Source organism: Aegilops tauschii, chromosome 6 (genome assembly GCF_002575655.3).
Source record: "Aegilops tauschii subsp. strangulata cultivar AL8/78 chromosome 6, Aet v6.0, whole genome shotgun sequence".
NCBI lineage: Eukaryota > Viridiplantae > Streptophyta > Magnoliopsida > Poales > Poaceae > Aegilops > Aegilops tauschii.
This window is the reverse complement of record NC_053040.3, coordinates 450,576,364-450,598,232: the sequence shown is the minus strand read 5'-3', so window position 1 is coordinate 450,598,232 and position 21,869 is coordinate 450,576,364. Positions and strand designations below refer to the sequence as shown.

Sequence of the window (21,869 nt, the reverse complement as noted above, 5' to 3'; positions counted from 1 at the left end):
AGCCGTTTTGGATATTCGGACTGCAAACCTTCTGCAACACCATATGATCCTAGCGTGCGGATTCGAAAGTTCGAAGGCACGGCTGTAGATCAATTGAGATATTCTCAAGTGGTTGGTTCACTGATGTACCTAGCATGTGCTACTCGTCCTGACATCTCATTTACTGTGTGCAAACTGAGCCGGTTTGTTTCCAATCCGGGAGATGTGCATTGGCATGCTGTTGAGCGAGTGATGCATTATTTGCAAGGTACTGCGAACTATGGAATTCACTATTCTGGGTACCTGACGGTACTTGAGGGGTATAGTGATTCTAATTGGATATCTTATGCTGATGAGATGAAAGCCACAAGTGGACATGTCTTCACACTTGGTGGTGGTGTTGTTTCCTGGAAGTCTTGCAAGCAGACGATCTTAACCAGATCGACTATGGAAGCAGAACTCACAGCATTAGACACATCATGCGTCGAAGCAGAATGGCTTCGAGAGCTTTTGATGGATTTGCCGGTGGTTGATAAACCGGTGCCGGCTGTCCTTATGAACTGTGACAATCAAACAGTGATTGCCAAGGCTAAGAGTTCAAAGGACAACATGAAATCCACAAAGCACATAAGAAGAAGATTGAAATCTGTCAGAAAATCTAGAAACTCCGGAGTAATAGCGTTGGATTATATCCAGACGGCTAAGAATCTGGCAGACCCTTTTACAAAAGGGCTATCACGGATTGTGATAGAAAATGCATCGAGGGAGATGGGTATGAGACCCACGTAAGTTGCCATGGGGGTAACCCAACCTATGTGATCGGAGATCCCGTGAATTAGGACCTGGGAAAACAATTCAGCGGTCAACTGAGGAGAGCATCCTTAATTAACCCACTCCGTTGGAGATGCAATAATACTCTCAATTCTGTAAGGCAGGCTGACTTTTGTCTTAATGTGTTCCAAAGCTTATGTAAGCAAGATGCTAACCTACAGAGCATTCTTTGGAGGAACACACCTATGTGAGCCCGACTGCTGGTCACAGCCTATGAGATTGGGTGATCTTTAGGAAGCTCATGAGAAGGTACGGAGTATGACTAATAAGCTCCACCCGTGGGGTTTAGCCTTCGGCAGTCACGTATCAGCGACAATAGGCGAAACTTCTACACGCCAAACTGACAATTCAAGGCATAGTCCATTGTTCAGTTGTGAAGAAGCCTAATCCTATTGCTCTAGGTGGAAGTTCAACTTAACAGTCTCCACTGAAAATTCTGGTATATCAAACATTGTTTGGAACAGTTGACAAACTTAGGTGCCTCGAGATCTCGTGGGGGATTGATGAATTATGGATGGGCTTAGGCCCATATAAGACAATAATCCCTAGTTAATCTCTAAGGCCCATGCATGTGTACGGCAAGTGGTGGGAAGTGTGGGAAGTTTAGTCCCATACTGCTACAGTAAGAAGAGTGAGACCTCTTTATAAGGGCTGCTCTACCACTTGCTATTGGGAGCTTGGGAATAGGAGCTGTACACGCGCGCTCCTCCTCCTCGCCGCCCGCCTCGCCTCGTCACGACGCGCGCGCGCCGCGGGTTGCGGGAACGAGCCGAAGCTTATTTTTGCCGCTCAGGAATGGTTAATTAATCTCGTATTAATTAACGAGTCGCTTGCGGAAGCGCTACTGTCCGAGACGTTGGACCGTGGGCTGTTCGCGGACTCGGTCGTGGGCCAGGCCCAGGCCCATCTACCCGACGGCCTATATAAGGAGGCGCTGGCCAGTGGAGTGAACCCTAGTTCGGTTCACTCACTCCCTCTCGCGTGACCTAGCCGTCATCTACTGTTCCTCACTCTGTGCTGCCTCCGGCGATCCCATCCCGACGACCGCGTGCACGGTTGGTCGGGAGAGCAGGTGCCTCCGGAACCCTGTCGTTCGAGATCCTGCCTGGGAGAACGACAATAAGGTTTTTGGGGAGCGTCTCGACGCGACTCCTCCCGATCCGCCCCCAACTCCGTTCGCCTCTGCTTCTACTACTTCCTCTGCATCGACACCATGGCCGACGCCGCCGCCGCTAAGAAGAAGGCCACGGACGACGCCGAGGCTGCCGCCGCCGTCGCCGCGTTGGCCTGGCCTACCGGAGGGTATGATCTGTTCATCCCTCGTTTACTCGTACTTATGCTAACCGTATATGTGCTGCTCATAGAAGGTTCGATTCTATGTTCTGTACGTGCTAGTATGCTTAGGTATTGCTATCAGATGCATACCTTTTATGCCATGCTTACTGTTTACTCGTGGATAAGTCTAATCGGAAAAGTGCTAATATTTTCAACAGAACCAAGTTGATAAGTGCCACACGTGTGTCATTTATCATTTGGGTATTTGTTTTGTTGTCACGGAATTGGATCGGGTTGTTGAAAATAATTGTACCGGCCACAGAGTTACTGATATGTCAACTTGTTTTCCGGCACATCCTTAATTGAGTGAGCTGTACATGTGCAGCCTCGTCCATAAAAGGAAAAGAATCGCGAGGGCAACAAGAGTTCACGTATACTCCCAGTACTTGCCATTTGGACGAGACCACGAACGACCTCAGCAGAATGGCCTGCGTAGAAGAGATGAAGGTGATGCCGGTACTCCAGGTGACCTTCTTCAAGTGCGGTGGGGTGGCCCTAGGCACCGTGCTGCACCATGTCGCCATCGATACCCTAAGCGCGTTCCACTTCATCCAGACGTGAGACGTGGTCCGCCTTCTCCAGAGACGGGCCGGCGACGGCGCTGGAGCTGCCATGCCACGACCGCGCCCTCCTCCGCGCACGCTCCCCGCCACGCGTCGTCAACCTCGACGCTCTCTCCGTGTTCTTGCCCCTCAAAAACGACCCAAACATACTCGTGCCGGAGCCGTCTGGATCTGCCGTCAACGAGATTTCTGTCCTTTCCAACGACCAAGTCGCCGCTCTGAAGCGTGCCAGCGGTGGCGCGAGCACGTACCGTACATCTTCAATCAAGCGTCTGAGGGCCGGCCGCAACGAATGAGAAGAAGGAAAACGGAGAAACACCGCGGTCGATGTGAGATTCATTCATTTACACGAACCGTACAAACAATATGCCAAACTATTATGGCAGTTCCTTCGCTGGCGCGAGCATCCAGTCGAGTTACTGTACGTCCAAAAGGTGACGCGCGCAGCAACAGTGGCGATCGAGGCCGAGGCATGGCCCCGTACGGAGGTAGCTGGCGAGAGGTACGTCCGGCCGGGTTCGAACCGTCTCTGCTCGGCACATCCATAAAAACGTATGCATGGGACGAGTGTACGTGGTACGTGCCACGCTTGGCGCGAACATGGCGAGTGCTGACTGACGGTACGACCGGACATATGGGCACATTCACCGCTTCACGCAGTAGGCGTGTCTGTCCAAGACTGCCTGGCTTCCCATGCATGCATGCATATGCATGTCGTGTTGGTTGGTGTGCGATGTAAATGCCAAAATGATTGCGAGAAAATTAAGCTTTTTTTTGTGGGTAAGAAAATTAAGCGTTCTTCGTCCACCAAAGCTTACTCCTCCAAGACATTACTAACGGCGTTTCTCAAACGCCGGGAGATGACGGAGTTATTTGTGTTTTTCTAAAGGAAAACGTTTGGGGATGGGGCGCCGGCCGAACCACTCGGCCGGTCGTGTCCACGCGAGCTCCGCCTCAGCCATCCACCAAGCGACACGTAGGATGCGGGTCATCCAAATCGCTGCTTTTCTTCAACCTCCCGCAGATCCCACCTCATCCCCGTCTCCCAGCTCCGCGGATCTCGCCCCATCCTCGTCTCCTGCCCCCGTCGTTGCAGTACGCAGCGCCGATGCCCGCATCTCCTGCCTTCATCGCTGCAGCGCGTGAGTAACTCGCCGTCGGCCATGGAAGATCGATCCCCCGCCGGCCATGGATGTAGATCTCACTCTGCCACGCTTGCAGCCCTGCTCGCCATTGGATGCAGCAAGGTCGTTTGACCAATCCCATTCCCGTTGGTTGCAACTCCCACATGCCTCGTGCTTCTGCTTCGCCGCCGACGAGGCGAGCGGCGATGGACGACACTGGAGGCTTCTGCAGAATCGTCGCACCCCCTAATGTTGCAACCGTTTAAAAAAAAGCTTCATCCCCCTAGATGAAAAGCTTCAACCGGATGTAGAGAAAGCTACAAGCGGTCAGCGCCATCGCCGGAAAGCTACAACCGTTGACATGAAATGCTACAACCTTCGATTAAAAAAGCTTCAACCGAAACGACACAAAAAGCCTTGACCAAGTGCTGCTAAAAAGAAAATAGCTACAACTTTTGGTAGAAAAGCTTCAACGGTTGTTGGAAAAAGCTCCAACCATTGAGAGAGAAAGCTACAACTAGACACTATGAAAATAAGAAAGCTTCAACCAGCGACGACTGGAGGTGGAAGAAGATGAAAAAACGCTACAGTTTTGCTACATGCTTCAACCGGCATAGATTTTGCTACAACCGGCATAGCATTTTGCTACGACCGGCGTCACGTTTTGCTACAACACATAGCCGGCGTTGCGTTTTGCTACAACTAGCATCGCTTTTTGCTACAACCAGCATAACGTTTTGCGACATCCATCACGGCTGAGCTGCGAGGCTCGACGGCGACGTTTTTTTTTTTGCTGCAACCGTGTCTCCATTTTGCTACGACCGACAACGAAAAATGCTACAACGGGCATTTCTATTTGCTGGAACCAGTCAATCGCCGGTGAGACGGAGCTGCATCCATGGCGTGCGCGGGCGGCGAGGGCGGGATCCGTCCATGGCGAGCGCGGGGGTGGCGAAGTTGCATCGATGGGAAGCGCGGGCACCGGAGCTGCATCTAGGGGGTGCGAGACACATTGAGATGCAAAGGCAGAGCTGCATCTGGCGAGTGCCCCCGGCGAGCTGCGGCGGCCCAGTGAGTTGCGCCGGCGAGCAGCCCCGGCGACAAGGATGGCCGGCAAGGGCGCCAACCGGCGACGGGGACGCCGTGGTGGTTCTTCAAGCTTGGTCGCTGGGGATGTCGAACGTAGTTGTGGCGGGGGATAACTAGGAGGAAGACGAATCAGGGATCAGATCTAACGGCCCTTAATTGTTTTATCGGGTGGCTGGGCTGGACCGGCCGAACAGTTCAGCCAGTGCACCGGCGCCTATAAGCGCCCTTTTCTAAAAGAAGTTCAGTGACCGTCATGGCATTTCCCGCTGCAAAAATACTACGAACAGTCCCTTGATCTATGGCACGCTTTGTAGATGCTCACTGCTAGTTCGGTCCCTAGAGGCTCTTTAATCTTTCTGAGAAAACATATTGAGTGGCTCTGTGAGCAGATAACGATCGGGACCAGACGATGCTTGCCTTGTACTACGACGGTTTGCGTTTACCACACGAGACGTGGCAGTAACAAAGGGTAAAACTGAAATGCCACGATCCGGTGATACTATCATCAGTATCATGCATGTGTGGCGGGCCACTCCCGAATGCTACCGAGCCGTTTTCTGCCGCAGCGCCGGGCCGGGCAGCACGTGCCTGGCCAGAGCGCGTGGCTCCAACCAAAAACATCCATAGAAGTGCCGAGGGCAGCGCAGCAGCGTCCGCTGCATTTTCATTCGGGAGATTGTTCACGGTCAGGTTTTGGCTTCCGGACATGCCCACGAACGCAGTCGGTGCACAGTTAAACAGGAACCAGGTTTTTTTAACTGTTCGGGATGGGATAGTTGATTGAAGTCCAACAGTTTATTTTTGTTCCATCTCAGGCACTGCAGCTGATGGCCTGACTGATCCTACAGCTTCTCCTAACTTCAGTCGCGCCACAAGAACTCAGCCGACGAGAGAGCTTTTGGGGATGACCGTACGTCAGACAAAAAGTTTGTTTTTCCTTCTTTATTTAGGAGAAACCAAAGTTCGCAGCACTGCAATTCCCATTTTCTTCCTTTAGGTGAGCACTGCAATTCCTTGCTGGACGCCGCAAACATTCTGCAGCTCGGTCGCATATGCATTCAGGCTCGAGAGATATCAGGTACCCGTCCGAAACCGGGCCGGTCCATGCATCGAACGGTTCCACGACCGCGCAAAAAAAAAAAAAGGTTCTACGACGCATATGATGCCACGTCTGGATGACTCGATGTACGTACGGTACACAAGCATGCGCCGATGCACGTCGAGACATGCGCCGTCAAAATCCTCCACATCGAGACCTGCAAGATCCTCCTAGTCAAATGTTCTATCCCTGAAGTAGTAAAGTCGGGATGCGCGATTAGTTATGGCCTTGATGTAGTACGTACGGACAGATTTATTAGCTACAAGGTGGCTAGCTGACTCCATATTTGACTGGATCTCATGCTCCTCCTCGGGTAAATGCCTGCTGCGTGCCCGGGACAAAATTAAACTTGGAGCGCCCGAAGGACGCCGACTGAATGAGAACCCAGCGACAGCGAGATTTACTCTTACCATCCATCTACCGACGTACGTAGCACTATAACATCGGCATGGCGATGCATCCGAAGGGTGACCCAGTAGCAGTGGCGAGGCATGGGCCGCCCCGCCGCCGTCTGGAGCAAAGCAAAGATGTCTTGCACGTCCGTAAAAGCCAGTGATGGGAGCACGAGCACACGGTGCAACGGTCAGCACAAACATGGCAACCGGTCAACTGTACGCATGGCAGCATGGGGCAAGACGTGAATGGGATGAGAGCGCGTGTGTTCACGACGACGAGCCGTCCGGAATCAGGAGCAGCCAGTCATCAGCGTCGCCGTGAGCACCGTACGCAGCGCCTGCCCGGTTGAGATTTGTAGGAAGGATGTGGCTAGGTCTTAGTCGACTGAAACATAACCAAGTCTAAGTCAAGTGATATACTTCTTCCGTCCTATAATATAAGACTTTTTATATTCTAGTGTAGTGTTAAAAAACGTCTTACATTATAGGACGGAGGGAGTAGTATGTAAGAAGAAAAAAAGAAAAACTGAAAAGAATTTTTTTGCATGAATTTAGATGCAAAATCAAAGGAATATATTATCGACTGAGACATAATAAAGTCTAAGTAGACTGAGACTTAGAGCATCTCCAGCCGTTGAGCCCCCCACGAGGCATTTTTTCGCCGCTTCGGGGCCTGCCGGCGAAAATTTTGGCCTGGGGGTGAAAAAGTTTCCAGACGTGTCCACCCCCAAGCCGTGCCCAGGCCGCGCCCGCCCCAGGCCATGGCCGGCCCGGCCTCGCCGCCGAGCTCGAGCAGAGCAGCATGAGCCCCGTGCTCCACCGGCGCCGTCCTCGACCGGGGCTTCCGCCGCCTGCTGGTGCAGCGCGCCACTGCCACCTCCGGCTACGACCCGTCCCTGCTTTGCGGCGTCTCCAACAAGGTCGAGGACAGCGACGCCGGACTTCGCCTCGAGCACGCTGGAGAGGGATTCGGGGCTGGCTGTCGCCTCGAGCACGCCGGACGCCGACCACGCGCGCCCGAGCTGGACGCCGGACTCCTCCAGCGCCGCTTCGCCCCGCGCCAACGCGCTCCGCGCTCGAGAGAGAGGGGCAGGGGAGAGGAGAGAGGAAAAGAGAGGAGAGAGGTTGTGGGAGGCCGACAGTGGGCCAACCGCAAGAAAAAGGCATCGCCGGCACGCCCAGCTGCTCCCCAGGGGGCTGGGTTTGGGGTGGGACTGCCGGCGTCAATTTTCTTTAAATCCGGCAAAAAGTGAGGCTTTGAGGGCACGGGTGGGAGGATATTTTACTGCCGGCACCCAAAAAGTGGCCGTGGGGGGTGTCTTGGGGGGCCGGTTGGAGATGCTCTTAGCAAAACTGTTGTAGGAATGGTTTGGAGATGCGCTGAGATTGGTGGCACTCGGTTTTTCGAAGGACTCGGCCTAGCCCACTGAGCTGTAGTGTGCCAACCCGTTAGTTGCTACGAATCTCAGTTCGTTCGATCATTTTTTTTCCTTTTTATTTCTTTCTCCATTTTAATTTTGTTAGTTTTTCAATTTGTTTACAAATAAATATTTCATAATTACTTTATTAATTTCTTAAGGCGATTATGCACATTTTCCAAACGGTAGTGCAGTGTAAATATATTGTTTGCACAACTTTCTGAAAATGTTGACAGCATTCCAACAAATATTTTGTGACACGTAAAAACTATTCACGCCTTTGAAAAAAAATCACATTTTTAAGAAATATTTACGTAATGCAAAAAAATGTTTGTGCAATTAAAAAGGTTTACATAAATATTTTCACGTGTTTCAAAAAATGTTCTTCACTTTTTTAAAAAGGTGTATACAATATAATAAAATGTTCACATAATTTGAGAAATATTTCATATCATTCAGAAAATATATGGTGACATAAAAAAAATGTTCGCGCATTTGAAAATTTGCTCATGGTTTTTTTAGATGTATACACAACGTCAAAAATATTCACATAGTTTAGAAACATGCTTCATAAATAAAAAATCATGATCAATGCATATTTAACAATGTTTTAGATTTATTTGAGTAAATGATCATCATGCATTTGAGAATTGTTCAATGTGTATCAGAAAAATGTTACACGTGCATACAAAAAATGTACAACGTGCATAGGAAAAGGAGACATATATTTGAAAAAAAATGACATGAAGAAACCAATAAATTGAACACAAAAAGAGAAACCAGAAAATGCGCACGAAAGATTTAAAAACTGGTCTATAGAACCTCCCCAAATCTCTTCAGATGGGCTAGCACAGTAACTTGAACACGCTCTGACGACAACGATAGACCTTGCAATTGGCGTGCTTGATGGAGCTCTTGTTCTCTTTTGTTTCCACGCTCTATGCGCAGCATTGTCCCTATAAAGTGTGCTAAGCCGCCACCTTGTGGCGCTTTCTTTGCTTCGAGCGCTCAGCGATTTCCTTTTATTGTCAGCTTTTCTATTTGATTTCTATTATGCTAATTTCTCATTAACTTAACAAATTTGAAAAATCTTCACAAATTATAGAATTTCATTGATTTTTAAAATATTCATATATTTAAAATATTGTTAAAGAAAAACTTCCAAGAAATTTTCAAAAATCTTCAAGAATTTAAAATTGACTGTTTATTTTAAAAATGTCCAAGAACTTATACAGAAGCTCATGAAATTATAAAAAGCCATGAATTTTATATTTTTATGAAGTTCAAAAATATTATGAATTTTATAAAATGCTTCACATATCATAATTGCTTTTATGTATTTTGAGAAAAGTTTCATGTAATTTTAGAAACATGTTCACAGATTTATAAAAATGTTTATTTATTTTAAAATCTATTTGTTTTGTTTAGAAATATTTATATATCTGAAAGATGTTCAACGTGTTTCAAAAAATTGCCATCGTAAACTTGGAAAATTTCAACGTTCTTTAAAAACATCATCGTGTTTCCACAAGTGTGGTCAATGTGTTTTCTGAAAAAGTTCAACGTTTATTTAAAATATTCCTTGTATATTTTCAAATATTTTCATGTATTTAAATGTTAATTTATTTTTAGAAAGTGTTTGTACATTTTAGAAAATAATTATGTATGCGAAAAATGTTCAAAAGTGTTTGTATATTTTACGGTTGCGTGTATGTTGATCGTTGTGGGCAAAAGGCTTTTTTTATAAACATATAAAATGTCTTTGTACAGTTTAGTCGAGCCTTCACAAACCATAGTTACATTCTTTTATTTCTTATTTATGTGAGAAAGTTCAAGCTGTGCAAGATTGTTGGTTGCATGCATTATTTCTTATTTGTTGGCCGCCAATATCTGCCACACGTGTGGTAGGGAAGGAGGCTACCCGCACGTTCAGTCCTGGAGAGCCTAGGACCGAGCGAAATCGTTCAGTACAATCTCCCCCACGGCCGCACAGCCTCCCGACACCCTACATGTCGTTGCCCGTGAAACAAAAAGAAAAAGAAAAAAGACCAGTAACCAGTGAAAACCCCAGTTTTTTTGCTGCAACATATTAAAGCCTAGTTTTCGCTATGGGACGAAAAATAAATACCATCCCCTATAGAAAGCAGAAAATGCCGCCGTTTGTATTTTTATGACCCAAAAGAAACAAGACATGGCAACTCCCATCAAAAAATAAAGATTAAAATGCCATGCAAAATTCATAAGTTAAAAATGCCATGGTAATTTTAATCAAGTTCCATATAATGTATGCCAAAATGCCATTTTGAAACAATACAAAAAAGTTGAAACTAGAAAAATTAACAAGAAAAATTCATGTTATTTTAAATAAAAATTGCCATGAAAAAATGGATTAAATTTCCATGAAAAAAAATAAAAACTTGCCATCGGAAAATAGGTATATACCATGCTACATAGTAAAATTTTCCATGTTCGGAAAATATATATATTTGCCATCATATTTAAACTAAAAATTGCCATGATCAATACAATAAATTTCCATGGCGCAAAAATAAAGTAAAAATTGCCACGGAAACAATGTAGTAAATTTTGCCATGGCAAAAATAGAGTAATTTTGCCACGGGAATAAATTAAAAAATGCCATGGCTACACAAGTATATTTTCCATTCTACATATTAAAAAAAGTCATTTTCTGAATAATGTAATTTTTTCATTGTATTTAAATTAGAATTTCCATGCCCTATATAATAAATTTGCCATGTCAAAAAATGGAGTAAAAATTGACATGTAAAAAAAAGTAGAGGTTGCCATTGCAATGAAAATTTAGACAAATCCCACTTTGGTTGTGAATTAAAGTATTTTTGCCATGCCCCCGTGAACTACAGTTGGCGTGCCCCTTAAGTTTGACATGGCAAGTTTTCATTGTTTTTTAACATAATAAGTTGCCATGTTTTTTAACATCTACTCCCTCCGTCCCAAAATGTAAGATGCTTTTTGACACTATCATAGTACCAGAAAACGTCTTACATTTCGGGACGGAGGGAGTACAACTTTGCCATCTTTTTTTATGATTGTAAAATTGCCATGGCAACTTTGCCATCTTGCTGAACATACCATGTTGACATTTTTTTAAATATATATACATAGGGCTGGACTATTTTGTTACCCGTGACATATTCTGTTACCCCGGCCCTATATAGGGCGCGACGCGTCTTACTCAAGGCCCAGCCGTGGAACTAGCGCGTCACCACTCACCACCACCTCTCGTCCCTCCCACGCGCCGCCCCTTCCTCCCGCACGCCGCCGCGCCATCCTCCAACCCCAGCGCGCCGCCGCGCCGCCCCTCCCACCCCAGCGCGCCACCGCGCTGCCACCCCCATCCCAAGGCGCCGCCGCGTCCACATCTCCGAAACTCGCGCACTTTTACCGCCGGGCCACGAACTGGGCACCTCCCTCTTCACCGCGCCGGCGGTCGCCTTCCCCAATGCGCGCCGGCAGCCTGCCTTCCCCGCGCCGGCGGACTCCCTCCCAACGCGTGCCGACAGCCTTCCTTCCCCGCGCCGGCGGCCTCCCTCCCATCGCGTGCCAACGGCCACCCTTCCCAGCGCCGGCGGCGTCCCTCCCAAAGCACGCCGGCACCTCCGTTCCCCGTGCCGGCGGGGGGCAGCTTCCCTCCGAACGCGTGGCGCATTTTCCTCCAATGGATGTGCACAACTCGTGGCGCTACCTCCTGGTCAGCTGGTTCCCGTCGGCCTCCTCGCCGCAACCGGACAAATCCTCCAGCGGGACCTCGGACGGCCCGACGCACTCCCTCGAACTGTCGCGCGTCCTCCCTCGAACGGCCGGACTCGTTTACCTCCTCCAATATGCGCAGGTTGCTGCTCTCGTCTGCTTCCTCTTTCTTTTTTGAAATGAGTCTGCTTTCTCTCTCACGAGCGTGATGCTACTGCTCCTCTCAACTCTCAATTCTCATTATTTGCTGCTGCTCCCCTATATGAACTGCTGATGCTACTTCATCTCTACTTGTTGTGAAATAAGGTTTTGATTTCAGAGAAGTCGCAGAACACAAAGGAAAGAAGAGCCATGTTTTCTATTGTTGTTATTTTGTTGCCCTCATGGTGTTTACTGAAATGCCTACAACAACTTAAGGTGTTCTCGTCAGGTCGCGGCCTCTTCCGCCGTCAGGTCACAGCCTCTTCCGCCGTCAGATCGCAGCCTCTTCCTTCTGCACGTCGCCACCTCCTGCTGCTGCAGGCCGTGCCCCATCCCCTATTCTCGCGTGGTCGCCAACGAGGTATCCTACTACAATGGTGGTCACCGCCCCAGAACGCTCTCTGGTTCATTTTGATCTACTTTTGCACATTTGTTCTTTATCTCACGAATTTTGTTATGTAGGAGGTGACCAATTGTTGATCCTGAAGTTTCATCACATGATTTTTTGTCTCTGAATTTTGCACCAATTCTTGATCCTGAAGCATCAATGCTTGAGCACTGATTTTTGTGTGTTAGGTGAGTGTACAGTGCATTGGGCGTGTGTTTTTATTTTATGTTCTGAGCAAAAAATCGACTACAAAAATTGTGTCATGAAAAGTTCATGTACACCTATTGAGATGGTTCAAAAATTAAAACTTTTAAAGTTAAAAAAAAGGAAATCAGTTATTTGGTTGTGGAGGTTCTTTTGTCCTTGAAATATATAAGAATTCAGCTTTTACTTGTTTTTCAGTTCAAATTTTGCGTCAAGCAGTTCGACAAGGGCGCGTCCCTTAGTACTACGATGACGAGGCAGACAGCCGCCCTCTTTGTGACCTGCTGCTATTCCCCATCTTGCACTGGCGGACTGATGATGCGGGAGCTGCCCTCTTCGCTACAACCCCACGTGGATCTCTCTCTTTCTCCTCTCTTAAATTCGTTGAAAAAGTTGGTTGCTTGTTCTTGTTGTGTCGTGAATACCCTCAAGTTGTTTGATATTATTCCTATGAGAAAACTGATCCATAGCAGTTTTTGTTCCAGAGCTGTTCAAAGTTCAGACTTACGTTTTGTGAAGGCAAGGACAAGGAGAAGCCTATGGATAACAGTTCGTGTGGAGCTTGGCCAGTTCCTCTGTTCATGTGTGAGCTTGCTCAGTTCGTCCATTTATCTCTGTTCAGTTCATGTAGAGGATCCCTCGAATTCACCTCCTCTCGTTCTTTATCAACAAATGATTTTCACTATCCGCAGCAAATTACAGTATGAGAGTGGGAGTTTTATATTGTACTCTCTGCCTGCACAATGCATTTTGTAGTGTTGGTAGTTGTAGAGATTTGTTTGTGTTAAAAAATGGTTTTATGTATTTTGTAGTGTCGGTACTTAAGTAGAACATTAGTTCAAATCTTCAAATTTTATATAGTTCAAGTACATAAGGAACATAAGGAACTTTAGTTAGTTTCTTGAATTTCGACTCCTTCAGTTTTTGTTCTTAACCAGTTTTTGTTCAAGTATATTAGGACTGACGCCATTAGTTTCAAAAAGGAGCTTCAGTAGATGTGGAGATTGGTAAAATCTAAAGTTCAACTATTCTGATGGGGCACTTCATAAAGCAAAGAAAAAAGAAAGCAGAGCAAAAGTGAAGAAAAAGAAAAAGAAAACCAAAGTGGTCCTGAGAAGAAAATGCCTACTGTCCAGTAATACATTCTCTCGTTAGTCTATGTTTATTTGTCGTGAGAATAAAAAAACAGTGGTACAATACATATTACGTGAGCTGTTCATATAAAAAAATGCCTCGGTTTGTGTAACATCAGTTCTAACTTTTATAGCTTGATAAATGATTAGAAGTCAATCTGAATTCATTTTGATCCATTCTCTTGTATTTTAGGCTGAACTCCAATACTTGCATCCGCCACCCCAACGCCGGCGTGCTCCCTCAGTCCTCTCTCGACAAATCCAACAGTACAGGTTCTCCGGTGCGCCAAGTATTGCCTGCGGCGATGCCTACATCATGGCCCATTGAGGAGATCTTGTGTATTCGACATAGAAGAAATATTGTCAGTTCATGAATAGAGAATTTCTGTACCAGACTTAATATTAGTTCAGTGCGTATTCTATCTTCAGTCCAAGAAAAATCACAGAATAGTTGGTGCGTGTGCACAAATATCGTCAGTGCAAGTTTCAAAATTCTGTAACTTTAGATATATCACCTGAAAAAGTAATGATTTGCAGCGAGTTTCTTCAAAATTCTGTAAAGTTTAGTATTATAGTGTGTGTTTTGAACTAAGAGATATACTCTATGATTTTCTGTACTTGAAGCATTTTGTTCTCATATATTAAATCAAGTGCATATATGAAATCTTGAACAAAATGCTCTATGGACTCTTGGACTGTATTGTTGGAGAACTGTTGTTCGGTACCTAATGGAATTTGCACATGAAGCATTTTGTTCTCAGTTTTTGGGTGAAAAGTTTGCTTCCTATATTGCATAGCTGCTGCAGTGACCATAGGAATTTATTAGAATAATTTAATGTTTTTGTAGCTCACCTCTAATTTGTTTCTTTCTACTGCTCTTTCCTCTTAACAATTTTGTTTCTCTCTATACTGCAGCACGAGGGAGGTTTGGACGGACGCTGATCACTAGCCCACTATGACGACGCTGATCACTAGCACGAAGGACACCAGCAGGTTGAGGATGAAGTACATGACGTAGGCAATGAGGATGACCAAAACATGGAATCGGTACACAAAGCAGCAACTGCAAGTTTAAATTTTCTGTCTATGGTGATTTGATTGCTACTTCTTAAAGAAAAGTGTAATGACAGTTAGATGTTTGTGCAAGAAAGGAAAAATTGTTTGAACTAAAAACATTCGATAGTGCTCTCTCTCCTGACTATTTTGGTTGATGACCACGAATAGAGAAAATTTGTATGGGAATGTTTAATTATTACTAGCATGTAAGTTCAAAAAATAAAACACAGTTGGTTCGTCTATGGACCCGAGGAAAGTATGCTCAAAGAAAAATCACAACACATTTATTCGGGTAAAAAGTTATTTTAGTTCAGCAACACAAACCATGCGGGTTCAATAATGATGGTACCATAAGTTCGGACAAGAAACAAATATGAATTAAAACAGATAACTTTCACTTCTATAAGTTCAAGTGCTCATCCACACTCAAAAATTGAAGTTGGTAAAAGCTCAAAACGGTAAAAGTTCAAGTCGCAAAACAAAAGAAGTCCAGAACACCGTTGTAAAAAATAACTCTAAAAAAAGAAACACACAAAACAATTTTGTTTTATTAAAAAATCATTCAGTTCAAATGGTATAAATTATGCAATTTCTGGCATGATGATACCATTGAGAAATTACGAGGAAAATTATATCGAAAATACAGAGTAAAGTCTAGTGTGTGAAACACGCTCAGTACAAAGCCATACAGACATCCGTTCAAGTACTTTTTTCCGAACCATTCAAAACTAATGTGAAAAATACCTCAGTACAAACACACAAATAGGTCAGTACGAGTACTCTGTTTTTTGACCGGAAAAACAGAACAATGGGTCTCGCCATATTCAAAGTTACTCTTCAACGGTTACGATTTTGAGAAAACGTTCAACATGACTAAGTTTCGCATTTTTGATAGCTATCCAACGGTATATTATTTGCCCCATTTCGACAAACTTTTAAAAAAACCGCGTTCAAAACCAATTTTAACCGTATTTGAATTCGTATTTAAACCATAAGGAATTAGAAAAAACTTTCTATACGCAAAAGTTGCGCATTTTCCATAGCTTTCCAACGCCGTATCATTTGCGTCAATCCGACAAACCATTTGCAAAAAACAGTGAAAAAACATTTCGCCCCAGAATTTCACCGTTTTTCAAATTACTTTTAAATCATATAGAATTTGAAAAAATAGTAGATATATGGAAGATGCGTATTTTCACAAGATTTCCAATGCCATCTCATTTGCTCAATTCCGACAAACCGTTTGAAAATTAAGTCCAAAATATGATTCGCGTTTTTGGTTTTGAAAAAAATGATTTTTTCAAAACTGCTCTTAAATCATAACTTTTTTGCAAAAACAAATTATAAGATTGTAATGTGGATGTCAAGAACTTTCCAACGATATATTACACACCCCGTTTCGACAAAAAAAAAATTGCAAAAAAATTTGAACTAAAGAAGACGATTTTTAACAGCAACAGAAAGCATCAGTTCAACCGCTCGAATTTCATCAGTTCAACCACTTGAATTCATCAGTTCAAGTAGGGTAACAGAATAATATTCTGTTACGCGTAACAGAATAGCCCAGATGTATATATAAATTTGGGATGTTTTTGAACATGGCAAAGTTGCGCCATGTTTTTAGATAAAGAAAAGTGCCATGGAAAATCACATGAAAAAAAATCATATATAGCAAAAAATGCCATTGTTTACGAACAAGGACAGAGATGAAACTTGCCATGGCTAACGCAAATACAACTTTGCCATTGATCTTTTTTATCAAATTTGCCATGATAATATAATTAAAAAAAATCCATGAATGTGAAATAAGACAAAATGTTCAATAGTTGCAATGGCAAAAGCATGTTCAAATTTGCCATGGTATTTTACCAAAACTTGCCAAATTTTGTGTGATTAATTTGCCGTTTTTTGTGAAATAACACAAAAAAATGATTCAACTTTATCGTGGAAAAAATGTATATTCCAATTTGCCATGTCAAAATGCATATTCAAATTTGATGAAATATTTTATCAAAATTTTCATGCTTATGTAAAAACAAATGGCCACGAAAAAATGATGCCATGGTTACTAAAAATAAAAAATTGCCATCACTAAGGTGTGAGCAAAAACTACTCCCGATCATCAATTTCACTACTCGTGGTCCTTAGATGGCACCAAAAAACATCTTTAGATGGCTGTAAACTAAGTAAACACATAACGTGGAGTTTGCTAGGAGCAAAAAGCACATGGTGTAAAAATGCCATGATACGGAAAAGAACAGGATAGAAATTCCCATGTTGTATGAATTAGATTTGCCATCATATTAAAAATGAAATTACCATTGTGAAGTAGAAAAGATGTCGGAAACATAACAACCTGGAAATTGCCATGTGACTAAGATTGCATGGCAAGTCTGCCATATTTTTTGAACACCTTAGGTTGACATGGCAAGTCTCCCATGTTTTTTGAACATCTTAGGTTGACTTGGCAAGTCTCCCATGTTTTTTGAACATCTTAGGTTGACATGGCAAGCTTGCCATGTTTTTTGAACATCTTAGGCAAGTTTGCCATCTTAGGTTGACATGGCAATTTTGCCCTGTTTTTTAAGTTGCTAATTAAGTGGCAACTTCAGAAAGCTGTTAATATCTAGGCAATGGGAATTGTATGAAAAACAACATGGCAATTCTATGGAAAAGAACATGGCAAATGTATGAAAAACAACATGGCAAATGTATGAAAATAACATGGCGAGTTACTGATTTTTTTCTTCCAAAATGAACAGTCATGGCAAATGTTCTTCAAAACCATGGTATTATCCTATTTTGCATGCTATGCTCAATCCTATTACCCGTTTTCCTTGTTAAGATTATACTTCCTTCTTCTTTCTTTCAGTTTGAAGAACATTTTCCTACTTCTTTATTTCTCTCTGATAACCTGCACTTTACAAATGCAGGCTCTACAAGCTTAGGTATACCAGAAAACCTCGCGTACCGGCTGGCGTCGGGCGGCTTGTCGATCACGCGGCGGCTTCCTGTAGGTAGTACGGGAGCAGGCCGATCTGGTTCTACCGACGCAGCTGGGCGTAGAAGCGGGCGATGAACTCCTCTGCCTCGTCGTCCACGGCCTCGCCCAGACCCAGTTGGTCCCCGTCGACCTCGTCCGACGGGAAGTTGGACACCCGCACCGAGAACCCACCGTCGACCGCGCCGGGCACCAACGGCGGCATCCCCGCAGACTTGCATTCCTCCCCAATCGCGAGCTCCTCACGCATCATCAGCGCCCCAGGCGACGACGACGCGGGGACGCGACAGTGCATGGAGAAGGAGCCCAGGTCAAGGCTGCCACTGCAAGAGAACTCGTACTCGCGGCGGCCTCTGTGGTGCCCGTGGTGGTGGGAGAGGAAGTTGGCAACGGAGCGTGAGAGGGACTTGTTGCGGCGCCTCACGAGGAGGTGCGCGCCGAGGAGCAGCTTGCGCTTGCCCATGTGCACAGTGGCAGATCCAATGGGTGGGGTGGTGGGGGCCATGCCCCCCACATACAATTGACAGATTTTTTTTTACTAATGCATTCATATGTATATTCAGTACTTTGTTAACTATTTGTAATGTGTTTTAAGAAAAGAAAATGCTATCCTTTACAATGTTTCCCCATGTTGGTCAAGTTAAAGATCCGCCATTGCTTGCGCATCTTGCAGAAGAGCGCCCGCAGGTAGCCCCACATCCTCCTCGCAGCCAACGGCGCCGAGTGCCGTCCCCTCGCTTTGGTCGCTGGCCAGGATCTCACCACGAGGGATTTCACATGTGATGGTGAAGACTGGGGAAGAAGATGCGATCGTGGTTTTTTGTTTTCTTTTTTGAGAAACTGATACGACTGTGGGTGGGGGAGTGGGCTGCGTGTGGGCGGTGGGAGCGAGTGGGCTGCGTTTTAGTCGTTCGGGACATTGGCCCTTGCCACCGCACGCTCAGTCGATGACGTGGCCGGGGATGCGCTTCAAGATCCGTGTTTTTTATCTAATGGCTCTGAAAGCATTTGAACCAAGTTGATAAATGACACACGTGTGGCACTTATTATTTAGGTATTTGTTTTGTGGTGACGGAATTGGATCGGATGGTTGAAAATAATTGTACGGGCCACATAGTACTGATATGTCAACTTGTTTTCCGGCACATCCTTAATTGAGTGAGCTGTACATGTGCAGCCTCGTCCATAAAAGGAAAAGAATCGCGAGGGCAACAAGAGTACACGTATACTCCCAGTACTTCCCATTTGGACGAGACCACGAACGACCTCAGCAGAATGGCCTGCGTAGAAGAGGCGAAGGTGATGGAGTCCTGCATGGTGGAGGAGGTGAAGGTGGTGGAGTGCTCCATGGTGACGCCCAGCGAGGAGATGCCCAGGCACGGACTCTGGCTCTCCCCGCCCGACCTCATGATGGTCAACAGGGGCCACACCCCGACCATCTACTTCTACCGCGCCGCCTCCGGCGACGACTTCTTCGACGTGGCCAAGCTGAAGGCCGCGATGGCCAAGGCACTGGTCCCGTTCTACCCCCTCGCCGGCCGTCTGGGCGTCGATGGGAATGGCCGGCCAGAGATTGACTGCACCGGCCGGGGCGCGCGCTTCGTGGTCGCTCCCCAAGGACTTCAGCGCCCGCCAGCCGTCGCCGGAGCTGACGAGGCTCTTCGTCCCCAGGGACATCGACGATGTCATGCTCGCCGTCCAGGTGACCTTCTTCAAGTGCGGTGGGGTGGCCCTAGGCACGGCGCTGCACCACGTCGCCATCGACGCCCTAAGCGCGTTCCACTTCTTCCAGACGTGGTCCGCCTTCTCGAGAGACGGGGCTGGGGATGGCGCTGGAGCAGTCGCGGCGGCGCTGGAGCTGCCATGCCACGACCGCACCCTCCTCCGCGCACGCTCCCCGCCACGCGTCGTCAACCCCGACTCTCTCTCCGTGTTCTTGTCCCTCAAGAACGACCCAAACATACCCGTGCCGGCAGGGGCGGATCTGGGCCCGAGGCCCCCAGGGCCCAGGCCCGGGGCATGGCTTTTTTTAGTTATTACCTAGGTATGTTTTTGAATTAGGCCCGGGGCTTAGCCCAACTAACAGCCAGGGGAAATTTGCTCAGGAAGAGGGAAAAACCAAGCAACCAACCTTGTTAGACCTGGGGATACACGGTGGGGCACACATCATAAAACTTTGTGTCGGTTTATTGAGATGTGGACATCTGTTTTGCATGTATTAGAGAACATTCATGATGATGCAGAAAATTTAACACAAAGAACCACAGCAGGTGGCTTGATATCTCAGATGGAAAGTTTTGAATTTGTTTTCATATTGCATGTTATGATCAAACTATTGGGCAAGACTAATGAGTTGTCACAATGTTTGCAAAGGAAAGATCAAAACATAGTTCTAGCAGTGAGTTTGATTGGGATCACATTGCGGCAACTTCAAAATATAAGAGATAATGGTTGGGATCAGCTCTTGAAGGACACAACTGACTTTTGTGTCAAACATAACATTATATTGCCTAACATGGATGATACAATACCCGCTCGGGGCCGTTCAAGGGGGCGTGGTGGTCAAATGGTAACTTTCTATCAACGCTTCAGATATGAAATATTCAATGTTCTGCTTGACCAAATAATTACCGAGTTAAATAACCGCTTTGCTGAAAGATCTACTCAATTGTTGAGATGCATTGCTTGTCTTGATCCAAGGAACTCATTTGCTAATTTTGATGAAGACAAACTTGTTCAACTTGCTCAGATGTATGCTGATGACTTCTCCATATATGAGATTTCTTTTGTCCTTAGAAACCAACTTGAAAACTTCATTGCTGATGTGAGAGCTGATTCAAGTTTTGTTAGTTGTAATGACCTTGGTAGTCTTGCTGTGAAGATGGTTCAAACTGATAGACACATAGTCTTTCCTTTGGTATATCGTCTTATTGAGTTGGCATTGATTTTGCCTGTTGCAACCGCATCAGTGGAAAGAGCTTTCTCAGCTGAGTATTATCAAGACTGAGTTGAGGAATAAGATGGGTGATGATTGGTTGAATTATTTCATGGTGTGCAATATTGAGCGAGAAATATTTGCAAAGGTTGATGATGATGCTATTATATATCGCTTTCAAGCCTATAGATTTCGCAAAGGAACTTTACCTCCTCGTAGTAGTAAGTTTTCAACTTTGTACAATGATAATTGTTTCAATTCATGTTTATGTCTTCTCTCATGAAATTTTGCTTCTGATTTCTCTAAGGTGTTGGCTCTTCTTCCACCGTTGATCAAGTTATGGAAGACACTGATGAAGCAAACCATTGATTTGGTACTCTTTTTACTACACGTACTGTTTGTAGTTCTTGTCATTTTTTATCTATTTTGTTGTATCATTAAGCATTGAGTTTAAATTCTAAATTTGGGTACAATTGAGCCATATTTGAGGTATTCTTTTGAGGTAGTTGTAGCTTGATGGATTTTAAGTTTTTCTCTCGCGACAAATTTTTTTTTTAGGCCCGGGGCTTGCTCCAATTCTGGATCCGCCACTGCGTGCCGGAGCCATCTGGGCCTGCCGTCAACGAGAATTTTGTTCTTTCCAACGACCAGGTCGCCGCTCTGAAGCGTGCCTGCGGTGGCGCGAGCACATTCTACACCCTCAGTGCCCACGTGTGGCGCTGCATGTGCGCCGCCCGGCGGCTGCCGACGGACGCCGAGACGCGGCTCAGCTTCCCGGCTAACTTCCGGCGCAGCCTGAGGCCGCCGCTCCCGGCACGCTACTTCGGCAACGGGATAATCATGGTGGGCACCGCCTGCAAGGTGCGGGACGTCGTCACACGGACGTGTATGCAACAAAATTTTGCTTCCTGCTGCAGGATTTATGTATCGTGTCGTGCCGTCATTGAACTCTAGCGCAAACATTGGTTACCCACTGCCGTACTACACCACTAGAGGATCCACCTTTCAATTCTCATCCGGCATCCAACGACAGCTAAAAAAAAAGGTTACTAGCTTGGTACCGGAGTACTTTGGTTTGCTAAACTCCGAGACCAACGGAAGCTCGTCAGCTCTTTGAGTGGATTAATGTGAAAGGTGGTATCATCTCATATCTTCCCGCACTTGCAGAAACTGGTTGTACGTGCAACAATGCTAGTTTTTTTTTGGCAGGCAACAATGCTGGAGTCTTTGCGTGGATTAAGAGCAATGCTACAGCTACGGAGTGTTTACACAAGTTTTATCGACAGGGCTGAGGCCTGAGGACTGAGGTAGTGAGGTGGGTTGCGTTGATCGTTAAAGGGTCGTCGCTTTTTTTTAAAACGCCTTAAAATATATGTGTATTTGGATGCA

The 21,869-nt window shown here is 45.6% G+C and overlaps 2 protein-coding genes and 1 pseudogene across 17 annotated transcripts; 2 read left to right on the top strand and 1 right to left on the bottom strand.

Moving 5' to 3' along the window:
* The first annotated feature begins 11,074 nt into the window (after positions 1 to 11,074).
* LOC109747685 (uncharacterized) lies at positions 11,075 to 15,057 on the top strand. 16 transcript variants are annotated; one of them, XR_012188127.1, is made up of 6 exons: positions 11,075 to 11,704; positions 11,869 to 12,124; positions 12,226 to 12,339; positions 12,554 to 12,706; positions 12,841 to 12,938; positions 13,682 to 14,670. XR_012188127.1 is itself a non-coding variant. In XM_073502418.1 (5 exons), the coding sequence occupies exons 1-3, from the start codon at positions 11,315 to 11,317 to the stop codon at positions 12,241 to 12,243; spliced, it is 540 nt and encodes a 179-aa protein (XP_073358519.1). In that variant the 5' UTR covers positions 11,075 to 11,314; the 3' UTR covers positions 12,244 to 12,339; positions 12,554 to 12,706; positions 12,841 to 14,786. The 16 variants fall into 16 exon arrangements, 2 of the variants coding, with proteins under 2 accessions (XP_073358519.1, XP_040248811.1); XR_005760692.3 differs by having other exon boundaries at positions 11,075 to 12,124; positions 12,829 to 12,938; XR_005760691.3 differs by having other exon boundaries at positions 11,075 to 12,124; positions 12,554 to 12,747; positions 12,841 to 12,940.
* A 2,531-nt stretch (positions 15,058 to 17,588) lies between these two features.
* On the bottom strand, positions 17,589 to 18,244 carry LOC109747687 (uncharacterized). The gene is made up of 2 exons (XM_020306710.1): positions 18,201 to 18,244; positions 17,589 to 18,015 (listed from the first exon to the last, which is right to left on the bottom strand). Exons 1-2 carry the CDS (start codon positions 18,242 to 18,244, stop codon positions 17,589 to 17,591), a joined length of 471 nt encoding a protein of 156 aa, XP_020162299.1.
* A 547-nt stretch (positions 18,245 to 18,791) lies between these two features.
* On the top strand, positions 18,792 to 21,434 carry LOC109747684 (putrescine hydroxycinnamoyltransferase 1-like; annotated as a pseudogene).
* The last annotated feature ends 435 nt before the right edge of the window (positions 21,435 to 21,869 follow it).

Excerpts from the sequence above, each read along its gene's own strand:
- LOC109747685 (XM_073502418.1), top strand. The coding sequence starts at position 11,315 with ATGCGCGCCGGCAGCCTGCCTTCCCCGCGCCGGCGGACTCCCTCCCAA. Across the intron at positions 11,705-11,992 it reads ACCTCCTCCAATATGCGCAG|GTCGCGGCCTCTTCCGCCGT; the intron begins GTTGCTGCTCTC and ends TGTTCTCGTCAG.
- LOC109747687 (XM_020306710.1), bottom strand. The coding sequence starts at position 18,244 with ATGTGGGGCTACCTGCGGGCGCTCTTCTGCAAGATGCGCAAGCA. Across the intron at positions 18,016-18,200 it reads TTCTGCAAGATGCGCAAGCA|TGTGCACATGGGCAAGCGCA; the intron begins ATGGCGGATCTT and ends TGGATCTGCCAC.